At 45.4% G+C, this 26831-nt stretch overlaps 1 protein-coding gene across 3 annotated transcripts in view; it reads left to right on the top strand.

The window, feature by feature from the left end:
* Nucleotides 1–26014, top strand: part of rarga (retinoic acid receptor gamma a) — a 41700-nt gene extending 15686 nt beyond the window's left edge. For 2 of the 3 annotated variants that reach the window (XM_079171706.1, XM_079171705.1), the window contains exons 3-9: nucleotides 19881–20029; nucleotides 20444–20585; nucleotides 21650–21813; nucleotides 22219–22395; nucleotides 22705–22909; nucleotides 23033–23191; nucleotides 23412–26014. In XM_079171706.1, coding sequence (XP_079027832.1) covers nucleotides 19881–20029; nucleotides 20444–20585; nucleotides 21650–21813; nucleotides 22219–22395; nucleotides 22705–22909; nucleotides 23033–23191; nucleotides 23412–23770 — 1355 coding nt within the window. In that variant the 3' untranslated portion in view covers nucleotides 23771–26014. Of the gene's footprint in view, nucleotides 1–6951; nucleotides 7383–19880; nucleotides 20030–20443; nucleotides 20586–21649; nucleotides 21814–22218; nucleotides 22396–22704; nucleotides 22910–23032; nucleotides 23192–23411 lie in introns of those variants that run through there. The other variant, XM_079171707.1, reaches the window with a different exon arrangement.
* The last annotated feature ends 817 nt before the right edge of the window (nucleotides 26015–26831 follow it).

The raw sequence follows: 26831 nt of genomic DNA, 5'->3' as shown, positions 1-26831 counted from the left end.
CAGTTGATCCCTGTCATTATGGGAGCCCTTGAAACAAACAGTTGGAAGCCCATTAAGGCCACTTACTATGTGATAACATCACCACTGAGCCCTGAAACACCTCTATAAGCTTTCACCAATCAGGGCCGGAGCCCTGGCCCCAAAGCCAGCCACAGGGATGTTTTGAAAAGCTAGCAGGTCATTTCCTTCAGCCCACATGGCTCGGACCAAAATCTGCAGTCCTTTGCTTGGCTCGGACTTTCAATTCAGACCATGACTTTGGAGCTTTATCTTTACTGCCTCTCACGAGAGGCTCAGCTGTGAACTTTTTCAGCTGCATTACACAGTGGGATGAAACTAAAAGCATTGTATTAATAGAAAGGAATGAATAGTGTGTTGAAACGTGTGTAAAAAGCCGCCTGAGTCTGCTCAGTTGTGCCTCCGGTGGAGACGAAGTGAAAAGTTAGAATAATATAAAATAGTAAATAATAGTCATATAATATTGACCCAAAAAGAAAATAAATATAGGGAATTTCAGGAATACAGGCAAGTTCAGTTTATAGTAATAGGCCCACTTTTGTATTAATACCTACATATTTATAACAAGACAAGAGATTGAGTCAAATGTATATCATGAATCACAAAAATCATCCAAAAAAGATCATGAAAACTACAGAAGAATTGTAAAAGATAGAAAAGTAGAAAACAAAAATAATTACTCGCTAGGCCAAGGATTTCACCCATTTTTGAACACACACACACACACACACACACACACACACACACACACACACACACACACACACACACACACACACACACACACACACACACAAACCAGGCATTAAGTCAGGCAGACTGAAAAGGACCAAAATGTTCCAGCAGAAAAGAATATCCTCATGCAGAGTGACATAATTAAAAACACTCATTGCATTCTTAAACACACACACACACACACACACACACGCACACACACACACACACACACACACACACACACACACACACACACACACACACACACACACACACACACACACACACACACACACACACACACACACACATAAGGAGGTCATGTTGGCTTAGGGAGCTCGGGGAGTTGCGTAAAGAAGCCATTTTGGTGGGAAATGTGCTATGAGAGGGAATGTCAAAGTGAACCTTTAAATGGAGGAGAGGGACATGTCGACTATCAGAGTTAAACCTTCTCCACTGGATGTGGAAACGAGCACAAACAGCACATTGTACCGCCTTATTTATTTTCATAAAGGTTGAAGTGCTGGCTTTCAGCCCAGCCTTGATGTAGGTGCTGTAGGTGGGTACGTGCCTCCCTGTGGAGGATTGGATATTGCATAATGTGCGTGCTTATGCGGGCATACTGTGTATTTGAGTGAAGGGTAGGAGGGAGATGAAAGAGTAAGGGAGCTATATGGATATGAAACTGATGAGCTCAGCCCTGCTGCCCTTCACAGGCACAAGCTTTCTCACAGACACAGAAAAACTCCCTTCTCTATTTATTTTCCCCTTTATAAGCTGTGACGTCACCTCTCTTTTAAAGCTGTGAAAGGCCCTCAGAGACACCTGAGAGTTCAATTTTCAGTTTGCTCTTGAGAGCAAAGCCGATCATCTCTGACCTCTGTCAATCTCTGTGTCATCCACTGATCTCTGTTAGATTTAGGCAGGAAAAAAATGGCCTGAGCCTGGGGTGAAAACAATATAAATGAGGATTTCAAAGAATTTCAGAAAAACTTCAAGAATGAGTGACATATAGTTGAGATTGATAGTAGCCTCTCATGTGATCATTGCCTATGGATTATGATCATTTAAAAGACTAAGATAGAGCAGTGAAAAGGATCTGTCATGATGTATGAGGTGTATTTTCATACATATGAATAATATCATCTCTGATCTCTGATTTGGCATGGTCACATGCTAATATTGTATTTCTTTCTTAACAAGAGTAGCGTCATGTTGTCCGAGCTGTAATCAAAAACATGAAAGGAATCAACTCCAGATCATTTCAGTATAAAAGTAATCCATTTATCCATTAACGTTTTCATATTTTCAAATCATGTTAAACATAGTACTCCATCACATTTTGAAATGATTTCACTATCTCAATGTAAGCAGTGTTGAGCTTTGACCACAGCGTTCACCGTTACGAGTGTCACAACTCAATCAGAAAAAAGAAGCGCCATTAAAGAGCCATCTGCTCGCTGGCATCTCTGCTCCTGTAACCATGATCTACATCGCACATTAGCAATGCTAGGACTGGACCATTTGTGTGTACTTGTGTGTGATGACAGCACATGTAGCTCTGTTTGACTGTGTCCTTGATCCATCAGTGAGATTGGAGCTTTGATAAACAGCCCTGGTTTTATCTCCCATGGCAACCGCCAGCCTCAAGACGACAGCTCTCCGAGGCGCTCCTCTTCTTTTTGGAAATACATTCCCCTCACATTGCTCTGTTTTCTTTTTCAACCATTACTGGCCATGACTCAATAGATGAGGGGGGAAATGGACAGAAAGGCATACTTTGTTTTTCCTGTCAATTTAAAGCAGGAGGAGTTTTTTTATTGTGAAACTGAGGGGAATATCTGCTCCTCCGATGATATCCACCCAAAGCCTGTCGGCTTATGCACTCTTGAATTCCCTTACTCCTTTCTCTCTTTCTCCTCGGCCTTCACCTTGGATTTCCTTTGGTTATCCCTCCGTGCAAGTTGGAGCCAATTTGCCCTAAGTGCTGGAAACTTTCTGAAACTTTGCTTGTGTTTGTGTATCACATGTGTGCTTGTGCCTGCTTGCCTGCGTGTGCGCAAAGTCAGCAAAGGTTGCTGGTAAAGGAGAGGTCACAGAGTTTACTAAAGCTCTGACACGATGACAGATGAAGATAAAGAGGCTACTATTAAAAAGGGGAGGGATCTGTTTTCAGATGGGCCTTTTGTGGGCACGTGCAAGATGAAGGGCGCGCAATGGCGAGAAAGGAGGGATGGGCCTTGAGAAGGCGTGGGAGGGCCTATGAGAACAAGACACGACGTTTCGTGTTTTTCACCACAGAATTAAAAGATCTTTCTTTTTTTTTCCCCACACAAAACACGGGTAGTGAAATGTCATGACAGTGCAGATAGAGGGCGAGAGAAAGACACAGAGTGAAAAAAAACTTTGCTGAAAGATGGCCAAGAATGATAGTGCTCTGAAAAGTAGCTGTGTTAGGCCTTTGGTGTGCATGTGAACAGACGCCAACATGGCCGCCGCTGAGAAATGGGCTCTCACATAATTGTTGTTGGGATCGACGCTGGGGCAGAAAGTAGGTTCATGCGGCTGATTGAGTATTGATGGATTAGTATAGATCAGAATTGGGGTAGGCCCAGACAAGCATGTTGCTTCTTCCTACTCAATTTCAGACATGAAATGTTAATCTAAATTGCTTATTAAAAGTCCCCTTATTTATTGGCAATTTTGTTCAGTTTTTACATATACATTTTAGTTTAGTCAATTCAATTCATGCTTCACCTTCCTGACATCCCTCTTCAGTGACACATCATGAGAGAGTGAAGTAGATGAGTGGATAAGATTACATGTCTTCTCAGAGCTGAACATGTGTAAAAACCTTCTGCTGGTGGAGCAGTTGATGGATGTGATGGGTAGCAACGCCAGGATTGCCCTCTGTTACTTTCTTTAATGAGTTCATAAATGAAAAGGATGGAAAATATATTTTGGATGCATGGATCTTGTTGGTTATGTCCTTCATGAAGCTACTTTATGTGTAAAAAAAAATCAAATGAAATCCCTGTGTGTATGTCTGTGTTTCTGAGTAACCTGAATCTGTCTGCAGTGGGAGGGCGCTCTGAACTGGTGTTCAGTGTCTCTATCTATCATCACCGGCAATCTGTTTCAGCATGTCCACACACTGCACACGTGTTCACATAAGCAATGAAAAAGCTCTGCATTCCTTTCAAAATCACCACGCTGCGTTTAGCACATAGGCATTTAAAAACAAGCCACCTTTATAGCCTCACACACCACTGTGTTGTTGACTGCTTGGCTGGAACGTGAATGACTGTATACAGAGGAAGTGGCAACAATGTGTTGTATACGGCTTATCTGTAATCGGCATCAGAGTGTCAGACGGTAAAGCCTGATTTTCCTGGGTCTCCGGCCCACGTGGAGCTATAAGCAGTCTGGGACCAGCTGACTGAGCGTCCCGGTCTGATGTATAGATAAAGAGATGACACACGTCATGTCACAAAAGAAACATTGCCATTTTTGAATCTGGTCTAATCTAAAGTGCAATTAAACATGATTGAACTCAGCAGTCACACATAATAACCAGTGAGTTGGCAGCCACTGAAAATGAAACATTTTCAAAAGCAGAGGTCTTTGTCAACTAAAACAAATCATGCAGTTAGGAAAAAACGACCATAGGGAACCTGATGAAATGGGGAGAGTATTTTGCAGAAACAGAGTAGGGGTGGGGGGGGGGGGGGGGGGGGGGGGGGAGCGATGGAGAGACTTGTGAGCCAGAGAGTGAGGGAGAGAAGGAGGGCGGGCAGGATAAGTTTGGGGGGAAAGTTAGTGGCCCAGTGGGGGTTTCTTCTAGAGTTCAACCTCTCTGGCTGGGGAAGGAAGGGGAGGAGGGAGGGGAGGCAGGGACCAGCCTGGGTCAGCAGCAGTATGGAGTATGTGTAGATTAGATGTCTAAACTCACTCCGCAAAGCCCTCTGAAGCACTAGCAGACTCTCAGCTCACAGCGCTGTGTGCCAACAAGTGGAGAACCTGGGGTTAGTGGTCTGAGTCTCAAACACAGTGAAAAAGAAATGTCAAAACCAGTGGAGTCGGATAAGGTCCGCCAATCTCCAAAAGCAAAAGAGTTTCAAGTGTGACCGCATGATATTATAAATCGATTGTGCTGCTGCACGCCGGTCCAGAGAGCAGCCCTGGCAAACAACGCCAATGTTACAAAGAACATTTGAACACCAGGGGATTGGCCAGTTTTTAGTTTCCAGGATGCTGTTTGAAACTAGCAGCGAGAAAGAAAAAAAACACAGGAAACAGATGAAAGACGAGTGTGAGAAGAATGCTTGTGGATCATAAAAATGTGACTCGTGGCAGTGGTGATTTAATCTGAAATGCATCCAGACCTGACATTTTTTTTTTAAATGATTGTGTAAATGGGTGGAGAGGTAGAACAAAAAGAGACACATTTTTAACAACACACTGTTACATCTTTGAGAGATAACAGTTTGTTAGCCTCACTGTTCTCTTCTTGCTGTCATAAAGCTTCCCCTTTATGACCCGACAAGTGGATGAAGAAACACATAAAAACTACTGATCTTATTTACTGTTTGATGCAACAAAAGAGCTGTTAAGTGTGTGAGTGAGTCTGTGTCGGTGTGTATGCATGTGAGTATGACTGCTCTAGTGAACTAGCTTAACAAAATAAACAAGGGGATTTCAACCGAAGGAAAAGCTTTTAGGTCAATAAACATTTTAATCAAAATCATTCAAAATAGCCCGAAACGTGAAAGCATGGTTTCTTTCAAGAGACAGGAAAAAGAGTGAAGTGTGAGACAGACGAGGAGGCGGGAGGGCACTGTGTGTTTATGGAGAGTGTAGCCAGCAGCACAGATTGACAGGAAATGTTGTCTTTTTTTGCCTGCTGGGCTGTACCACTTGTACTGGCCTGACAGGGGGGAGATGAATGTGTGGGGCGCACAGACTAAAGTCATTCTATTATCATATATCTCCCATTGTATCAAGCTGTTTGCTTTCGCCCAGCCAGAGTCCATCCATCTGCTGATGAACAGTTAGGACCAGTGACAGGCCTTTTTATTGACCGCAGACCGCCTATTGATTTTCCTTTGATTTACTGTCACTGTGAGGGCACTGCTCTGTTTTAAATTGAATTATTTTATCGATACACAGAAAAGCCTGGGTTTAAGAAAGCTAAACGTGGAAGGCAGACATTTTTTTTTGGGCTCGATGATGCATTCAGGAGGCACATTATTAAAATTCATTACTTTCACATCTGCATCCTTGCATCTCTCTGTATTTCTTCACAATGGTTGCTCGGAGATAAATCACAAACAGGGTCAAGAGAACCTGTGAGAAGTGTGTCCAGCACATGGTGTGTTTGTATATTGGGGGTATTTGTCTGTGTAAATGCACTGCAGGGATTGAGCAAGGCAGCCCTCATTCATCACTGTTAAAGCACTTCGGTAGGGAGAGACAGAAAGAACTGCCCATCCTCTGTTCCCTCAGACGGACAGAGAGGGAGGGATTTACCCTGGCATCTGGTTTCTGGGTTCAACCACAGCACAATGTTCTTCCTCGCTCTCTCTGGCTCTCTTTTCTCACACACACATACTCACCCGGCCAGTGGCTGGACTTTAATATGGTTATGATTAGAGACGGGGGCTCAGAGAAGGGAGGGGAGGGGGCTCATATATTTACTGCAGGGGAATTGGGGGAGGTGCGATGGAAGAGACAGGGACCAGATCTGAATGGGACACGAGGGGAGGGGAGTGGAGGGAGGGAGGGGACTGTGTTTGTTTGCGATCTAGGATGAAATATGAAACACAAAAGCAGCACGGACAAAAAAAAAAAGAAGCAAAAGAAGAATGGGAATAGAGTTTTGTCCTCTAACCAGATCAGTTCTTCCTGGAGTGCAGGCTCTGCTGGCCGGCCCCCTCTCCCTCTCCCTCTCCCTCCCTTCTCCCCACTCCTCCTGGGTCCCTCTCTCTAGCCCTCCCTCTCTGGCATTCTGTCTCTCTCTCTCACTCTCGCTCTCTCTCCCTCCCTCTCTCTCTCTCTCTCTCTCTCTCTCTCTCCACCCCCTCTCAGAGCGTCATGCCGAGGCAGTTGGTTCGCTCCGCCGTGTCTGGGGCTCAGCCAGAGCTGTGAGAGGCTGTTATTTAGGTCTGTTACAGCAGACAGAGAGCAGCTCACCCAAGGGCAGGGGGGGAGAGGAGAGAGTCAGAGTCACGCTCAGCTCAGCTCAGCTCAGCCAGGCAGGAACCAGATCTGCATTCCAGCTGAGAGGGAAGGAGGGGAAACTCCAGCATCGGCAGGAAAGAGCAGCAGAGAGGGTGACAGCGAGAGATAAGTGAAGGCAGCAGATCCAGCTAGCTGTTGCTGCTGTTTGTTGTTGTCACTGCCTCAGCGAGTGACGTGCGCTGTGGAAGCGGGGCAGGACGCAGGCAGGACTTGAGGGCTCGGAGTGATTTCTCGCTGAGGGCGGGAGGGGGGTGTGGGTGCCATGTTCGACTGCATGGAGGCTCTGGGAATGGGCCCCCGTCAGCTCTATGATGTCACCAGCCGGGGTGCATGCATGCTGCGGAAGGCGAGCCCCTTCTTTGCGGGGCTGGACCCCTTTGCTTGGACGGGCAGTGCCAGCGTTCAGTGTAAGTGGCATCCTGTTTTGGATTTCTTGTATGACACAATCATGTCTGTCTCTCTCCGTCTGTCTGTCTCTCCGTCTGTCTGTCTCTCTCTCTCTCTCTCTCTGTGTCTCTCTCTCTCTCTCTGACACACACACACACACACTCTCTCTCTCTCTCTCTCCCTCTCTCTCTCATTGCTGGCTTGCTTACCCCTCAGGGCTCGACCAAGGGGGCTGCTGTCAGGGGCTACAGAGCAGCACAGGAAAAGACTGGGACAAACAGTCTCCTCTCCTCTCTTTTCCTCTCCTCTCCTCTCCCCCCTCAGCCCACAGACAGTTTGAGCTGCTCAGCCATCTGAAAGAAACTCTTTGCTATGATATGATATGCACTGTGTGTGTGTGTGTGTGTGTGTGTGTACTTGTGGACTTGAGCCCATGGAGTCAAGTTTCAGTGACAATGTGTAGCCACCTGAGGTTTGACCTTGCCAGGTGTATACTAAAAACAAAACTACAAGTATGCACACATGAAAGAAAGAGGAAAGTACATGGTGTGCTACAGGAAGAAGACGAAAAAACATTGACATTTTAGTTCATCGTCCTTTCTTGTTGTAGCTTTACAAGTCTGGTTTCTGATGAACTGTTATTGACAAATAGCCTGTTTAATATTACAGATATTAAAAGTTTTGTGTAGCCTGCTGCAGTGCTCCTAGGTCAGAGGTTTGTTTATGCTTCTGGATACAAGATGGATAATGATATTCCTCTGGAGCTATGAATTAATAAGTAGATGAATTATTTAATGGATAAATGAATAAATTAGAAATGTAGAATACATGCACAGTCTAAAAAAGCAGAGGGATGTTTCTTTTTTTCTCTTTTTCTCTGTCAGACTCTCATTTTTCCTCTCCCTTCTTCCCCCTCTGACTTCAGACAACGCTCTCACTCTAACAACAGGCCTGTCTCTGTAAAGACAAAACTGGGGTCCATTTCCATACACTTCCAGGGGGCCACTACTGCTGTGAGAGAGCGTGTGAGAGTGGAAAAGGAGTGGGGGTGTGTGTGCATAGTATGGTGGGAGAAGTGTGGAGGGAGACAAGCCAGATATGACAGTGGAAAAACAATCAAGACTACAAGAAGAGATAGAGCAGTGGGATAAACAGCCAGACTGTGTTCTTGTTTTTGGGGAGCTTTTTGAAATTGGTTCTGATTTTCTATTTTTTAGTATTTTTCTGTTTGTTCATCCTCCTGCTTTTTGTTCCTTTTGACTGCCTCTCGGGGGGGACTCATCTGTCTTCATTAATCGTGAAGACACCAGTGTTTCAGTGGCTGTCATGCACACTGGCTGAGCTTTAATGAAGACAGATGCTCTGTCAGGGAAGGCCGAGGCCAGGGGGGACTCCAGCCAGCCCAGCTTGCTCTGCTTAGCTAGGGGAACCCTGATGATAACAAGATGAGATTTGTTTATTTAATCAATCAGACTTCTATGGACTCTCCATTTAGCCCATTCACACACACGCATACATTTGAAAATTAGGCCTCTAGATTCCAGAAGTACATTTTTCTTTTGGGCCTTTGTTCCTGAAAATCAAAGAGATAAAAAAAAAAAAAAAAAAAAGTCCTGAGAAGCTGCCCCGAGGGTAAAGGAGCTGAGTCTAGCAGAGCAGAGCAAAGTGGAGGCTGGTGTGGTGTACTGTTTCAAGCCCTCTGTGCCCAATAACCTTTGTAAACAAGGCGGCCCTATCCCCACACGAGGAGCCATAATGCCTCTCTTTGCTGAAGCAGTTGCCCCTCATTGTCCTCATCAATGAGGCTGATGAATTGATGTTTGAGTCTGATATCTCATTAAGCCAGCCCAGCTGCACAACAGAGGGACCTGTCTGGCTCCTCATGCCACGCTCAGACAAGCACTCACTCTGCTCTCCAAAATAACCACAGGGTTTGTAAAGAGAGAGTCACCTGGCCCTGGCATGATACGCACCAACTAATTACTGTGGTCCAAAAATAAGCGCTTTGAGGTGTATTTCATGAAAACATGGGTGTCAGTAGTTCTTTGATTATCTGTGGAAAATGTAATAGAAAAAACGTTGTGCCCCTAAATCTTACACAAAATGAGTACATCCTATTGTCCTGGCAGTAAATCTCCTGCGGTGATAAGTGTCACTGTCGTTGGCCGTTAGCCCGGGACAGTTAGAGGACTTAAAAGTGTGTTGTCAGTCTTCCTGTTTTTCTGTTCACCAGTGGGAGACCTCAATGTCAGAGGTTAGTGAGAGGCTACAGGCTGGCCAATGCCAGATCTACACCATGTGTGGCGGCCTTGTCAGCTTGCTGAAAAGGAGACCCTTTCAGCCAGTTTGGCTTGTGTAATGCTCTTAAGTGCCTTATATCACGTAGCTGGTACTACATCTGAGCTGCCTTGCACGTAAGGATAATGGACACTGATTTAGTCATACATCAATGAGAACTGAATTAGTCAACTGCCATGGAAGCCATTTCAGAGATGCTATGCAGACCGATTCCCTCTCTGTCAATGTTCATTTGCTTGGAAGAATGAGGCAATTACGCTTAGCAGTTCTCCAGGGTCAGAAGAAGGGGAAGTGTGTTTTTCTCACCAAAATACACTCATAGCTTCTTTCTTTTTTTTAAACACTGTTTGGGTATTAATTGTGATGCTTCCAAGCGATACAATCAAGAGAGTGACATGGCAGTAACAGATTGATAGACTGACCCATCACCTTGTGTGCAATCCTTCACACACACACACACACACACATAGGCACATACGTCTCTTTGTTTTACCTTAATGTGCTGTTCAAATGTGAATTGAGGAGCTAATTGAAATGGGGGTATATCTCAGCAGCAATGGCAGAGAAATAAGAGCTTCCTGTGACCGCTGGCACATTCTGGCCCCCGATCATTTTCTCCCTGATGGAAGTCCGCAGTTATTTCATTATAATTACAAAAGATTCAATTAAAAGATTAGAATGCCTGAGGGGGCAGGACTGGGAATAGATAGTGGTATCTTGGGTAAGGGGGTGGTGTGTGTATGACAGAGAATGAAGGAGACAGAGTACCATGGTTGCTGGTCTAATGAGGACTTGTCAGTGCTGTTATATATACATAAACCTTGTTGATCCTTTCAAGATAATGTCAAATGAATGTGCTGAAGTTAAAAGGCTTAAGTAGTCAGCTGGTCCAAGGTCACTGAGTCGAAATTGATATGACCGATGAAAGGCCTTCACTTGTCTCTGAAAACAATTATTCTAATGCAACTAAATGAGCTGTTTGAAGTAGAAGATGAGTTCAACATGAAATGCACAAAAAACTGAGAGGAACTTTTTTTGTTCCGTAATTCCAAACTGTAATCGAAAAAGCACCAAATGTTAGTGTGCAGTGAGTGGATAGAGAGCCCCTATTTTGCTAAGCTGCTGTCTGGGGAAAGGCGCACTAGGCTATATATCTATAAGTGTAGGTATTTGTATGTGTGTGCGTTTCTATATGCATTCTTAACAATACTCTATTTTTTTGTATTCAAAGTCTGCACTGGCAATAAATTGAATCTGAAACTATAATCTGAAATATGATTTAAGTTCATTCTAACCACATAATAGTTATATGACATTTACTGTATTATATTACTTTACAGCATGGAAAACATTTTCATAGCAGGAAGCCATTTTCAGGATAAGGACTCGGTGTATCACACCACCTTGCTAACAGATCTGTCTCAGTTCTGCAGTCATAGCCAAGGCCATTAATAGGCAGTGCCGCCTATAAATAAACAGTTTCAATCCCTGCAGTTGCTTAAAGTTATTTCCATAAGCCCCCCTTTAATGTGTTTTTTTGCTTATGCATAAATATGAGTGTGTCAACCTGTGCTTGCGTGTGTAGAGTCTATATGTGAACTCCTATATGTCAATGTATGTGGTGTTTACGTGCCTGTTTGGCTGGCGTTGGGCACCCAGACTGCTGTGTCAAATCCAGAGACAGACAATGTGCCAGGCTGGATTCCACAGGCCTGTGTTGGAATCCAGCTCTGCTCTAATAGCACTTTATAGCCCCTCAACAGCGTTAGTCACACCACTGTAAATAAAACTCATAAACCACCGCGTGGAGGCTGAATCTGTCACATCGGACGTTCTTTCCATCTTCTTGAATTATTTTAGAAGTGTTTCACAAGAGTGCTTACGCTGAAACATTCCGAGGAATCTCGTTCCGGTTGTTATGAGGCAACTGGGCCAACACTTTGCCTTTCTGTATCAGCAGAGTATATAATGTGGACTTTCGTAAGTTCTTTCACAATAGTTTGCTGGTCACGGAGGTATTGTAGCTGCCCACCTGGACACCCATGTCTGGCTGCTACTATTGTAGCTGTTTACTGAAAACAGCTCTCTGGCTGCCAGGCACATTTTCCCTTGTACAAAGGCGTGGGGAATTGGCAGGGAGTGTGTGTGTGTATATGTGTGCACCTTGGCCTTTTTGTGTGCGCGCGTTGTACTCATGCATGCACCTGCAAGAGTTTATTTCACTGGTGAGCACGCAATGTGCTGTTGTGCACGTGTATTTGTGTGTAGCATCTATAGGAGTGTGTGTAAGTCAGCTCGGAGCCATGTGTGAGCTGAGTGTGAAGATAGCAGTTCTGTTACCATCATGTTATTGACTGACAGCTTGGCTCGAGCGTTGCTAGGGGCTCACTGTTATGAGAAGCGGAGGGCTCGGACAGCCATGCCGCGACTAGAAACCCAGACGAGCCTGACTGTCCTCCCTCCGTGTGTGTGTGAATGGGCTGTGTTTACGCAGCCGACAGTGTTTGGCAGGGAGTGGTGGGCGGCCGGTGCAGTACAGCTATAATCTGGGCTCAGGGGTGGAGAGTGATGGAAGAGAAGTTGGCCGAGGGAGGGGAGGGAGGCCCGCTGGTGTTGTGTTCACTTAGACATTAGTCAAATTGTGCCAATGTGCATATGTGCAACTGCCATGGTCTCTTGTGAAGAGTGGTGCATGAGTTCATTTGTATAAACTTGCATTAGTTCATTTGTTTGTGTGTACATTTTGTCTGTGTGATCAGTGAGGGCGAACAGGTGTGTGTGTGTAAGCGAACATGACTGTAATTGTGTGCTTAGCTGACAGTTTGGGAGTTTTTTGTGTGAAAACATGAATGTCAATGGAAAACTTAACAGATGCCACTGTGTGCATGTGTGCCTGTTTCTGTGTTCGCTCCCTGACTATGTTTACAAGTGCAGGTTATTGGTAGAAATCGGGTCATGGCAGGAAACAGGAGAATGTGTTCACATCTTGAAAAACTTTACATACAGCTGGTCAGTGGTCAGATTTCTCTCCAACTTACTGTAATATTTTTTTAACCAAAAACACAGTTTTTCCTTTTACTTTGCGCATGTGTCTGAATTTTACAAATTGTCTACTCTACAGCTGTGGAAATGACTTATTTATGATATTTTCTGTTTCTGTTTAGCCAGACTTTGGATGTAGTAATTTTGAAAGCAATGCACAATAATGACCTTTCATCCCGCTCCATTGCATTCACAGCGATACATTCCCTGTGCTGGCTCTTTGTCATGCACACATGTAAAGGAAAACCGACAATTACAGAATTGTGTGTAAACATCCTTGCAGAAGTGCATTCTTACTTACACGCATGACACACACACAGGTAGGTATAGTTGGACACAAAGAAACAAATCACATGCTCTTCAAACTAGCAGATAATATGTCCATGTCTATACTGTAGTATTGCCTGTGATTGAATGAGAGCCTGTCAGTCGACCTGGATTCATCAGCTCCTGCTCCACTGCTTGAGCACCTCACTTGCCAGAAAACACAGAGAAAACCTGCCAGACAGACAGACAGACAGCCAGTTAGACAGGAAGTGATCCAGCTGAGGCGTTAGGGGCGGCTTGAAGTGATTTATGCGTTGTTCAGGAACGCTGAATGAGTTCAGGGTGCACCTCTGTTATGGGAACTGACTGAATGGGCATTGCTTGCTTTCTCAGTGACGTATTCTCTGAATGCTTATCGTCCAAATATCAAAATGAGATGTGTTGCCTCACAATAATGTCACATGGAACTTCCAACACACCAAGAGGCAGACCGAGAAGGAAATGAATCACTGCAGGGCCTCAATCTGAATTTCTTGTCAGTGCTCAGACAGGCTCCACCCAGACGCAGACATGGGCAACCTGTTGGCGGTTGGTTGCCAAGCAAAAGTGAAAAACTCTTGTTATGCATCATTGCTCCACTGAACCACTCAAAGCAGAAGTTTCTCAGAGCGACTCCTATGTCTGGTATGACTCAGAGTGTTGGTGCCAGCGTTGTAGTGCTTCTAAAATCACCCCGTACGTATGTACTTCTAATCACTGAGACGTCAGGAAACCACAGTCAGTTTCTGGCTGCCCTCTCGCTGTTGATCTGTTTTTTTTTTACTTTCAGTCTTTGCTTTTGACTCTCTCTCGTAGTGCTGCCTTTAAAGTCCTTTGTGAAAAGAGGGAGAAAAACTGTAGCTGTAAAGCCAAATTGTTAGATCAAGATATTAGATAGGTGGCTACACCGGGGGGAAAAAGCAAGAGGAAACGCTTATTGTAGTGTGTGCGGATGCTTTGGCACATTCATTTACATGTTGAGTGGGAATGAACTGTGATTACTACTTGTGGGTGTGCTTGTTCCTTCCAATAAGAGGTTTGCGTTTGCATGCTTTGGTCTGTGGTGCTTCCCCAATGAGCTGGAGTGAATACTACTGTTGTTGTTTACGTTATCCTCCTTTCCCCTCACTTCCTCTGACTGAGCAAGGCTGCAGCCGGGGCTGGGCTACTTCTACTTTTGTAGGTTTCTATTGTTGTTGGGAGGAAGCAATAGCTATTGAACGAGCGCTGGTGGACTTGCCAGAGACAGACAGGTGAGAGCCAGGGCTACAGATGGTGAGAGGAAGTCTGGGAGGACGAGAAACAACCTGAGGATCAAAGTACTCAGGATTTGCCTCCCATGTCTCTCCTGTCCTCTCTCCTAACCTCGCCTGTCTGCCTGCCTGCCTCCGCTCGCTGTCTGCTTCCTCGCCTGCCCGTGAGTTGTCCTGTCTACTTGACATGAGCAATGGCCCGAGCCTGCGCCGGACTGCCAGGTTTGGGTTCACTCTGCAGTCACCGGAGGAGAGCTGTGTTCCTCTCTGTCTTCTGGTGGGCAGATGAAGAGTCAGCTTGAGCTCACCACAGGGATGAAGGGGCACATTTTTTCCACAGATCTGCACTTGACTGTCTGCTTTTTTTCCTGCACTTGCCCTAAAAGGCCACTGACTAAAATCCTTTCAATGAACGCGTGTTTCCTTTAATTTCCCCTCTCCTTTTAACACCTCCTTCCTCAGGTTTTGTTCAAGGACATTTGAAGGAAACTTTTTGCTGGGTTCATGTGGGACAGGCAGCTCGGTGGGCAAGTTTGTCCGTTTGAAGCCAACTTGTGTGTTTCTTGACAGGGTTGTGTGGTGCAGGAAAAGGGGGGCACTTGCTGCCAAATGTTGGCTTGGCCGACTCCATCAAGAAAATATCAAAAGGCCCTTTATGAGGTGCTGTAAAGAAGAAAGGGTGTTTTGAGAGCACCAGCAGACTGCAAGGGTAATTCCACTTTTTAAAATGTGCCCTGAGGATACAGGCTTATCCCACCTGCTGCCTTTCCTGCTCTGCACTGCTTGTACACTTTCTTCGGGGGAGCTGTAGATAAAGAAGCGTGTGTGTGTGTGTGTGGTGGCAGGAGTTTGTGCGCCATGTCACATTGTGTCAGTCTCAAAAGTAAAAAAAAAAATCAAGCAGCTATGAACATATGCGAAAACATTCTACTCCTTATATCCGTCTGGTCTCAGATCATATGTGTGCATTATGTGGGTTCACACGTGTTTGTCTCTCTCTGTGTTTCATGACTTTCTGCTGGTTCTGACAGAAGGGTGTAAATTCCTGGAGGTGTGTGTGTTAATGTCTGGTTTCTCACTACTCCCTAGCCAGCTTTATGTGTTTTCACCGCTCAAACCTGAGCAATCTCCTGGTCGACAGCCCAGTTTTATCATAGACCTTGTTTTAAAAGACAGCTTAGCGGGGCCTCTTTACAGGCGTGTGAGTGAATGTGTGTGTGTGTCAGTAGGAGTCCAGGTAATGAGCTTTCTGACAGCTGTTGAAAGGTGTTGCTACTGCTCAGCACCTTTTAATGAAAGCATCCCCCCCTCCTTGTCAACACACACGCACACACACATTCCTCCCTCACTCCTTCCAGCGTTCGACTTCCTCACCATATAAACCATTTATTTCTCAGTTGTAGGGAGGTTACACTGTGAGTGCTTGTGCAACGCGACACAATAGAGACTTGATAGACCTCCCATTTAAAAGCCTGCAGGTGACTCAATTGTGTGCAACAGAGCTTGAACAGAGCACCAGTATTATTTCGACCTGTGGGAAATGGAGGCGCATGTAAGAAAGTGTAGCAGCGAGGGACACAGAGAAGTGGCTCGAAAAGCAGTGACGGAGATCCTCCGGAAAGACTGACAAGAGGAAGGAAACCAGGCTGTTGTGTGGGACCTTGAAGCAGAAGCCTCAGAGGGATGGCAGGAAGACGTGGGCAGAGAAGGAGAGTGAAACTAGCTGGCACTACTGACAAGGGTGTGGTACTTTCTTTTCCTCTTTTACAAAGCCCAGTTCTTCATAGAAACCTTTCAGTGGGTTCCTGGTCACTCAGTGAGCAGCCTGTGGAGCTGTAGCCTCTGCCATGGGGTAGAGAGGGCCAACGGCACCCTCAAAGGCCCCACCCAGTGTGCCAGCAAGTCTTCCAGCCCACTGTTCACCATCCTCTCTCAATCTGCTCCCCTTCTGCCACTGCTGTCTGCCCAATGCCCACCCCTCTTTTCACAGTGAGCCCTACTGTGTGCCTCTCTCTCGCACGCGGCCTTCAAGTCTCACACACCTCTTTTACTGCTCGGTGCATTCGACAAGAACACGAAAGCTGTACAAGCTGTTTAATGAAGGTAGAGATGGAGACAAAGGCCCCACATGCCTGTGCTTGCAGTTTAACATGGACAGAAAAAAACTTGCACACAATGAGCTGCCCCCCACACACACACACACACACACACAAGGAGGATATTTTAATGGAGAACAGTGGCGCTCACTATAGCGCACTGTTACAAACAGTCCTGCATTTGCAAGTCAAATAGAGGCTGCAAAGATTGGGCAGGGCCGCTGCACGCAACATAAACACAGAAATCTGTCTGTGCCGTTCACTCGTGTACTTTAATGTACGGACGCTGTCCTCACATAGCCTGTGCATTTTGCTGTCACATGCCAAGACTAGATTCTGGAACAGCGTCCCACTGAAGATTCAATCACACCAACAAGTCACGTAGACAAAATCTGCAAGCCTATTGTGAAAGAATACTTGTAACCCTGCCAGAATGTCATATGCTGCTCAGTTAAAAGGAGTGTGTTGCAACACAAAGCACAAGCTGCACAGTCACGGCCTTTGCTCACATACATTAGAAACACTCCCCTGTTCCAGTTGAGTGAACAGCAGGCAGCGTCAGTGTTACCAGAAAGTCTCCTGTTTTTCTTTATAATCTCTTCCTATTCAATCTTTTTCCCTCCCATTGTATCTGTCGAATCTAAAGGGACGTGAAATGGCCCAGTTGAACTGACCTAGAATTTAAAGCAATTGACCTAGTTGAAGTCACCTTCAGTCAAACAGCTATTTCTGTCGTGCGCAGTTACATTTCACATCTAATGAGGTTGTTGAGAATGATGTACTGCGCATCCCACTCACGCTGAAGCACTTTAGTGTAATGCAGGGGAGGGAGGATTGTTGTTGTTTGTAGCCAGTGAGTATTATCCTCCCGAGGCCGTTTGTAGTTTGTAGCCCTTGAATGCTATCCGTGTGTGTATTTGACCAGGGGATTAGGCCTGGTCAGTGCAGCTGGGCCACTTGTGCACAGAGAGCATTGAGAGAAGGGATTAGGGAGTAAACTGATACTTAGCAGGAAACGAACAGTGGCTACTGGTAACTCAACTATCCCTCCTTCCTGCCTCTCTTATCCTCTTCTCCTCCCCCAACAACAGCAGCCACCCACCTATCCCAGTCCTCTCATCTCATCCGTCCGTCATCGACTCACAGGCCTCGGCCGGCGGATTGTCATGCAAATGGTGCCCCGGGCCTCGGAGCGCTGATAAGGAGGGCCTCTCATTTCACAGGGCTTTGTTTTCTAAACAGTGATGAGCTGAGTTGAGGAGACTGGGGAAAGGGGCTGCCTGAAAGGGCTCTCTCACTGTGGCGCCCTGGGGTAAGTGGTGCAGGGGATTTGGATGGAGCGGGCTGAATGAGGCAAAGTCTGGGAGGCGGGTTCAGGAGTCATGTTCTCTGGCAGGAACCAGGTTCAACGTGTTGATGGAGCCTGATGTATTTTCTCTCTCATCGCTGTCCGAGTTTTCTCCAGGATGGCCTTTCTCTCTTTGGCTCGCTTTCTTCCTCCATTTAGACGGTGTCAGTCAGTGTTCGTTACTTGACGCCACATATGGTTTGTCCTTTTCTAAGGGGTTGTCAGCACTCGGTCTGGAGCCTCATTTGCTGCTGTTATTATTGCATAAACATGGAGGTTCATGGCACGTTCAGAGGGTTTCTGCTCTGCCTCTGACCCTGCTGCTTTGTTACATTCTGGCCAGGGAGATATGAGAACTGCTGTAGAAACATTCAGCGGGTGTAAACTTCAGGTTTTAGATTGATTTGCACATTTGGCTTCGGTATTGCTATTTAAACTAATGGAAAACATCTTTGCCTCCAGCATAGTAAAGCTTTCAAAGCAGGAATTTGAATGTGGATTCTGAATAGTGAAATATAAAAATGCATATGAAAAACAGATGTTTGAGCAGCGGGCCACAAATGAAAAAAACCTTTTCTGTTACTATCATTAATGAGGTAGTAGCTGGGCAGTCACAGCAGTGGTAGTAATGGTCAGCTTGGTCTTGAACAAGACTTGCCCTCAGGAGCAACTGGGTCTTCTCCTCCCCCTTTCTCCCTTTCTCTGTTTTTTATCAAATTCCTCTTTTTATTCCCCTTTTTTTTCTTCTTTTTGAAGTCTCCCCTCTCTTGTAAAAAGACAAGCTGGTGGTTCTTGCTTCAGCCTTGGGTGTCAGAGAGAGAGAGAGAGGGGGGGGGCTAGGTTAAGTTTAGGCTAACCCTCTGTGCTTTCCATTGAAGGTGCAGGCGGGGGGGGGGCAGTAAAAGTTCGAATTTTAGAGCCTCCCTGTTTTTTATTTTATGATTGGCTTCTTTTACGGGTTGGGAGCTACAGCTGGTGGTGTGAATAGCTGCCCAAGGTGACCGAGTCCCTATAAAGTGTAGGCCAGCCGGGCTGGGGCCTCCAGTCCAGCCATGGGACTGCCTTTATAGGCCGCCTTACGAGCCTGGGCCTCTATTAAAACCTGGCAGGGCTGCACTGAGGAATTTAGGGCCAGGAAACAAGAGAAAAATAGGGTTTGTGTGTCAGGGGGTGGTGGGATGCAGTATTGGGGGTTGAAGTTTGAGGGTAACTAAGGGTGAGAGTTGAAAGAGGTGTTGCTGGGTAAGTGGTTGTTCAAGTGTGCAGCGTATGGATTCCATACTTTCCCCGAGCAACATGTGTGTCCGTGAGTTTGTGCAGGCTAGCATGTGTGACGACGAGGGTCTGGTCCTGTGTGTGTGTGCAGCAGCTTATGTTTCTCAGGGGAAGTAAGGAATCCATACGCTGCACACTTGAGCATCCAAAAGATTCTGTATGTGTTTCTCTTTGGGATATATTGAAGTTTAATGTACCATAGCAAATATGTGACTCAAGGTTGCACTGACGTCACAGTTGTGTTCCAGTTTAAAAAGTAGAAGGAGAGCCTTGCATGCATGCGTGTACTACATTTCTCTACTCTCTGCGTGCAAGATGTCATCATGAGTCCATGGAATGAGGAAGAGCCAGCTTTGACTCTTGGCTGCAACAGCTTACTCTGTTACCTGGCCTTATCAGATGGGCTGTCCATCAACAGCGCTCCTGCTTACTGCAGTAAAAAACAGTTTTGTCTCTGCTGTCAGACAATCATTCTTCCTTTGTTTCTCTGTGTTCACACACAACAATAATCTCCCCAAACATGCACCTGAGTGCTTCCCCTTATGGTGGTAATTGATGCCTGGAAATAGAAACAGTTGCCTCATAATATTCCTCTCTTTCTCATCACACAAGAAAGTCAAGCTAAAAAGCAATATATGATAACGTATCTCAATCCACCTCCAGGCCCACCGAACGTAATCGTTACTTAGAATCTCTTGCTGGCACCACAAATCAAATGGAAAAGGAAATGCTGTCAGCTGTCATATCATGTTTGAATGCAGTTGAACACACTCGATTATCCACATCTGCTACATTCATTGACAAGTGCACATTTGACATTTCTGACTCGCCGTAGGACAGGGATATGTGACAAATCATGTGCTCATGTGCTTCGCTGTCTTTTTTTCTTCTTCTCCATAGCGGTGGAGACCCAGAGCACCAGCTCAGAGGAGATGGTACCCAGTTCTCCGTCTCCACCTCCCCCACCTCGTGTCTACAAGCCCTGCTTTGTGTGCCAGGACAAGTCCTCAGGGTACCACTACGGGGTCAGCTCCTGTGAAGGCTGCAAGGTGAGAAGAACCTGCCAGAGCCTTTTGAGCTCTGCTTTGTCTTGATTTATTACATACATTTAGAAAAACGCTGGATTGCAAGAGTTAGTTACCTGCCTTTTCATCAAGATAAGAAGGAAAGGGCTTTATAGTAGGCAGTCTCAAGCTACTTCTGTAATGTGGGTTAGATCGTAGTGGGGAAAAATGGAATAACTAAGACTAAAGAAAGAAAAGTGAAAAGACCCAATCAAAACATTACAAAGTTTAAAAAGTTGTTCACTTTTCACTTCAGGGTTCAGTTTAGAAAAGATAGAGGAAAGAAGAGTTATTCTGAAAGGGAAACAGTGAAATAACACATCCTGAATTTGATGACTTGACTATAACACACAATCGTTCTATCTCTTCTCTTTTGTCTCTTACTTCCTGGTGCTTCAGGGTTTCTTCCGCCGCAGTATCCAGAAGAACATGGTGTACACCTGCCACCGAGACAAGAACTGTCAGATTAACAAGGTCACACGCAACCGCTGCCAGTACTGCAGACTGCAAAAGTGCTTTGAGGTCGGCATGTCCAAGGAAGGTGAGCCCTATTGGACTGGAGTCCTAAGAGATAGAGAGACCAACTTCCAAAACATGGATATTCACTCGCATGTGAATATCCACAGACACACGCACGCACACACACACACACACACACACGCACACACAAGACTCTGTTTCAGTCATAGATCAAGACACAGTATGATATACCGAGTACCTTGGAAACATTGGCAAGTAGTTTGGATTCTACTTAGATCAGATGTTTTACCACAAAGGGAAAGATCTGACCTGATTCACACAGTGTGAATTCATTGATCTATTCATGTTCAGTCAGAGACTCTGGGAAACTATGCAGCGGAGAGGCAGAAGCAGATGATGAGCGTACCAGGGGTGGTGATCGGGGCGAGGCTGGGCACTGTAGCAATCATATGACTAATCCCTTTACAAAATGATTTCTGACTTCCTGTTTCACAACAGAACCTCGCCCCTCTGGCCAGCACAGACACTGCTTTCATTCATATCGACAACAGATCAGAAAACAAGTTTTCGGTTTTGACAAAGCTCATGGTTTCAGGATCCATCCAGTGTACCAAAATCAAAAACCCAGTTGTGACCTGTTTAGCTTGACCTTGTGTGTGTGTGTAAGTGGCAGTTTCTTGCCCTTCACAGAGCCCGTGGGACATGTATGTGGGTGTAATGTTTGTGTGGGATGTGTGTTAAGACCGGGATCACATTGTGCCTCTGCTATTACTGGATATCCTGAGAGGAAGGAAAGTCGGGGAGGAGGCGGGAGAGGAGGCAGAGAGTGGAGGACTGGCTTATGTGCACCGGTCAAGTGGATAGAGAGATGGACAAGGAAGAGAGCGGGTGATAAGGAAGAGATAGCCAGTGTCCGTCCCGTGCTAAAGGAAATATGTTAATACTGTTAAGAGCAAACGTCCGCTGCAACTTAGTTATTTTTTCCACTAGTGAGCCCAATGTCATTGACAGTGGTGAAAGACACAGAGCATGAGTGCTGTGTATGTTTTTACATGTGATCGCAGATAAAGAAGAGGGACATTTCGTAACTGATGTGTGTCTCATCTTGTTTTTCTTTTTACAAAGCGGTGCGCAATGACAGAAACAAGAAGAAGAAGGATGTGAAGGAGGAGTTGGTGCTTCCAGAGAGCTATGAGCTAAGTGGAGAATTGGAGGAGTTGGTCAATAAAGTCAGCAAAGCTCACAAAGAAACCTTCCCGTCACTTTGCCAATTGGGCAAATATACCACCGTAAGTCACACGCACACACACACACACACACACATACACACACACATACACACACACACACACACACACACACACTCACACACATACCCTACACCACTGTTCACTCATACTGTGTGTGGTAACATTCTTCAAGCTATGCCGTCACTGAGGGCTCACAGATTGCATGCAAAGATCTAAATTCACCGTAGCTTTCCCAACATAGTGGTGGTTTAACTAATTCAGTTCCCCATTAAGCCATCTGTGTGGCCTCTGAATGATTGATGCAACATGTAAATAGATTTTTTTTCCCCCCCTTTGATTGATGTAAAATGTAAATGTCTTGTGAGGCTTCGGACACGCTAGCCCTCAATGCGGACGGGGTTGTACACCACCTCTGTAACAATATACTGATCTGTGTGTGTTCAGAACTCCAGCTCAGACACCCGGGTTCAGCTGGATCTGGGTTTATGGGACAAGTTCAGTGAGCTCTCCACCAAATGCATCATCAAGATTGTGGAATTCGCCAAGCGGCTGCCAGGTTTCACCACCCTCACCATCGCTGACCAGATCACTCTACTTAAGTCAGCCTGCCTGGACATACTGGTGAGGAGCCGTTGTCTTTGTTGTTCCCTTTTGTCCTCTTCACTTGCTCTGTTCTCACAAAATCAGCTTACTTGACAGATGAGGGAATACTTGCATCTGGTGGTGAAAAGTGGTAGTGCATGAAGGTTTGCACAAATAATGCTGAGCCTACTTAATCCTTGGTGTGAAACTAGTTATACACACTAGACACTGAGCTAATATCTATGAGTTGAGCTACTGCCAATACTTTGTGCTGCAGAAAACATTGTTAAATCCCCATTACATCATATTTTTGATATTTATAAGTTACCCACCTTCTTGTGCTCACAGATGCTGAGGATCTGCACACGCTACACTCCAGAACAGGACACTATGACCTTCTCAGATGGCCTGACGCTGAACCGGACTCAAATGCACAACGCCGGTTTCGGACCGCTCACAGACCTGGTGTTTGCCTTTGCTGGCCAGCTTCTACCCTTGGAGATGGACGACACAGAGACTGGCCTCCTCAGCGCCATCTGCCTCATCTGTGGAGGTACTGCAGTGTGTACACACACTGACAACATCAACTGTAAAGAAGGAAGTGGCTTGAGTAAATCTCTGTTTCAGTATTCCTTAATAATAAAGAATACAATGTGTTTTCTGCACACTTCATCAGACCGTATGGATCTAGAGGAGCCCCAGAAAGTGGATAAGCTGCAAGAGCCTCTACTTGAGGCTCTGAAGATCTACGCCCGCCGCCGTCGTCCCAACAAACCTCACATGTTCCCCCGCATGCTGATGAAGATCACCGACCTCAGGGGCATCAGCACTAAGGGTTAGTGTGAAGAGACTAATTCCTAGAACAAATTCAGATTTTGAAAAATGCTTGACCACTGTCATAACCAATTCATAATACCGACAAAGAAGGCTTTGTAAATAAGTCCCTGAACCTCTACTAGCCTCAGTCTTCTGGTGTTTCATTTGTGTCCTCTTTGTGGCAGGGAATACGTAACAGGATTATAATCATTGATCATCACCATGTTCTCTGCTTCCAGGTGCCGAGAGAGCCATCACTCTGAAGATGGAGATCCCAGGGCCAATGCCTCCTTTGATCAGGGAGATGCTCGAGAACCCAGAGGCCTTTGAAGACCAAACAGAGGACAACGAGAGTCCGCCACCTCCGCCACCGCCGCCGCCTCCACCACCGGCCCAGGTCAAGCAGGAGGCTGAGGATGAGGACGACAGCTGGGCCACAGAGAACGGCAGCGAGCCGTCGCCGGAGGAGGATGAAGACGACGATGACGACGTGGGGGATGAAGATCGAGACAGGGGCTCGGACAGTGATGGGGAGCCCTGGGGTGTTCCGGAGGCCATAGATGGGTCGAGGAAAGGCATTGTTGGGAGGGCGCAGTGAACAGAGCATTTCAAACATACACACACTCATGCACATACAGGTTCAAACACACATATAAACACACGCATACACACACGCAAACATACATTGAGACAAACAACACAACCTCACTCACTCTCCCACCTCAACAAAATGCTGGCCTTCCCTCGTACTGCACATCACCGTGTCCTCCACAGCGGAACACAGCGGAGCCTTATGTGTACAGACACTTCTAACTCAGGCCACATGGTCCATGACAAGTGAACTACAGAAAAATAAAGTAAAGGAGAGATGACCGTAAATCATATGAACTCCTGGCATAGCCGAGAGGCAAGTTACCGTGACAAACAGAACCTCTTTGAGAAAGGTTTATGTCTCTTTTTCTTCCACTGTTGTTGTTAATATCGAAATAGGGAAAGGCCAAACCAGACACCAGAACTGAGCAGTTGATTCCGATGGATTACAACAAGCACATTTCTCAAAAGACAACAAGAGTACAGGGCAAAACCAAATTGAGTATGCTAATCTTTTGTTTTTGTGGTTATTGCTTTTGAATATTGTTTTCAATTTTACTTTTCTTTTTTTCAATTTATGAATAAGTCCATACATATCTATATACCATTATATTTTTGTCTTTATTTGTTATTCTGGTTTTATATATGAATCCTTTTAGACAAGTTTTTTTTCTTTGAAGAGCTTTCCTGAGAAGATATTCTGAGGGAAAGAAGGGTAATCAGAACTGGCTGGGTCTTCCTTATCAGCTACATATGCTTAGCTGGGGCTTTTTTGGGCACTTTGGCTCACTGTGTATGTCAATGATAATCAACCCAGAGGACTATTGTTATGTTGCAGTGACTTAATCAGTTTCTGTTATCAGGGAATTGGCATTATTCTCGTTGCAGCCGACTAATGCTGTCAGTGCGGAAAGTAAGTATCTTTGTGCCAAAGTTAGGAAAAGTCATCTTGGTAGCATGAGTTTGACTACTGGCAGGAACTCCAGCTACCATCCAGCGATCCTCACAGCAGCGTGGTCACTCACACACACGCACACACAAACATACATGTCATACACACACTCCGATCTCACTACCCTCAGTTGTAGCAGATTACCTGGCATCAAGTGCCCGGACAAGAGATTTACACTTGACCGAATATGTAGCACTTTTGTGATCCTCTATTCAAGTAAGGCACATCTCGTCCACCGAGAGCAGAGTTACTGTCCGGGAGCTTATATTTCCGTTAGCATTTCCAAACTGACGACAGCATCAACATATACAATACAATCAACCTTAGAGCACTCCCCGATGATGTCAGTAGACAAATGCACACTTTCAGCACGGACAAAAAAAACATACACACATACATACATAGCAGCATCGTGCATCAACACAACGATCAAAGACATATGCAAGTCGAAAGCAGGAATCTTCATGTAAGACATTTTGGATTCAGACTCAGGGCTTTTCAGTAAGGACCAAACTCTCGCTGCATTCAGGCTCGCTAGAAACAGGCAATATTTATGTGTGTATTCTTGACTCCGTTTTGATCAGCTCAACTCCTCTGCGTGTACATAGAAGGTGACAAGTCTGAGAATCAGCACGGGCGCCAGCCTGACTCTCCCATAAGGGGACGTATCATCGTTACTGCGCCGCCTGTGCTCGTGCTGGCATCCAAGCAGCAAACTGCCTTCTCATCCCAAAAGCCATTATATCGTCTTGTCTTCTTGTGTACATCCTCACTTCTCTTTGAACGAGCTGTGGAGGATTATGTGTTCTCATGTATCATTTCTTTATTGCCAAATTGTCTCAGAGCGTGGCTGATATACAGTACAGAGGGGTTTTTTTCTGTCTCTCTTTGAAGCAATATGAACATTCTTTCTGTAGCGGCGAGAGGTCCCATCTTCTGAATATGGGCAGGTCTCCTCAGTTTGTGCGTGTGTGTGTGTGTGTGTGTGTGTGTGTGTGTGTGTGCGTGCGGGTATGTGTGTGTGAGTGTGTGAGAGAGAATGCTTTAACATGTTTTGTTTGAGTCATTGAGTGAATGACCACATCCCTCTCTCTCTCTCTCTCTCTCTCTCTGCTGGGCTGTCATGATGTCAATGATGTCAATTATGGTAATGCAGGCAGAACTTTGAGATTATGTTGTTTCATGTTTTTGTTTTTCAACATGGCCAAGGTGTTGTCCACTCTCTGTTTATGTCAACTCTTGTCATACAAAGAAAAGCCATATAAACAGTAAGAGGCACAATAAACTACTTTTGTGAGATTACTGGACTTTTTCATTTATTCAATTTTTTTTGCAAAAAGAAACGTCTGGTATATGATCAGACATTTCACTCATACAAGGAAAACATGAAGCGCACACAGTCCCTTAACACTGTAAAGTCGTAGCTTTCAGAGAGTTGAACCATGCATTACCAAATATATCAGTAGAGGGAGCTCTTGCACCGTTACTGCAGGGCGCACCGCTTCAAGCTGTGTTCACCCTGCATGGAAGAGGAGAGCATGGTCTGCTCGGTCATGGAGCGCTGGGAGTGCAGAGGCTAATAATTCACTGCCTCCTGCTGAACAAGGACATCAGATAAAGGTCCGCTCTGAAGATTTGTTCTCTGTGCAGTTGGAGGTAGTGAAAAGTCCTATAGTTTTGTCTCACTGATAGAGTGGTTCAGAAGTTAAAAAGTAAATCTGTCTGTTAGGATTTATTTATTGAATTTTAGAAAGGTGGACAACTGAACAGAAAAAAATAGTGCACCTTTAAAAGATGTACACCACAACAACGATGGATCAAATATAATTAATGTATCTCAATTGTAGATACATTACATGAAACATATCGATAACTTATAGATATAAGCAGCTGATTAATTGGTCGTTCATTCTGTGATTTCAGCTTCTCAAATATTATTATTATGAGTATGACTGTTATTATTATTGGTGTTTCAGACTAAACCATTAATCCAAGAGATATCTGGCAGATAAATTGCTAATGAAAATAAACATAGGTAGCAGCCCCAGTGATCAGTCCATTTTACAGTTCTTTCCGGGTGCTGCTTCCAGCTGAACAGTCGGTGCATGGTTCAGCA

This window comes from Pholis gunnellus (assembly GCF_910591455.1).
Source record: "Pholis gunnellus genome assembly, chromosome: 2".
Classification (NCBI taxonomy): domain Eukaryota; kingdom Metazoa; phylum Chordata; class Actinopteri; order Perciformes; family Pholidae; genus Pholis; species Pholis gunnellus.
The sequence above is the reverse complement of the archived record's forward strand: the minus strand, read 5'-3'. Positions and strand labels throughout refer to the sequence as shown.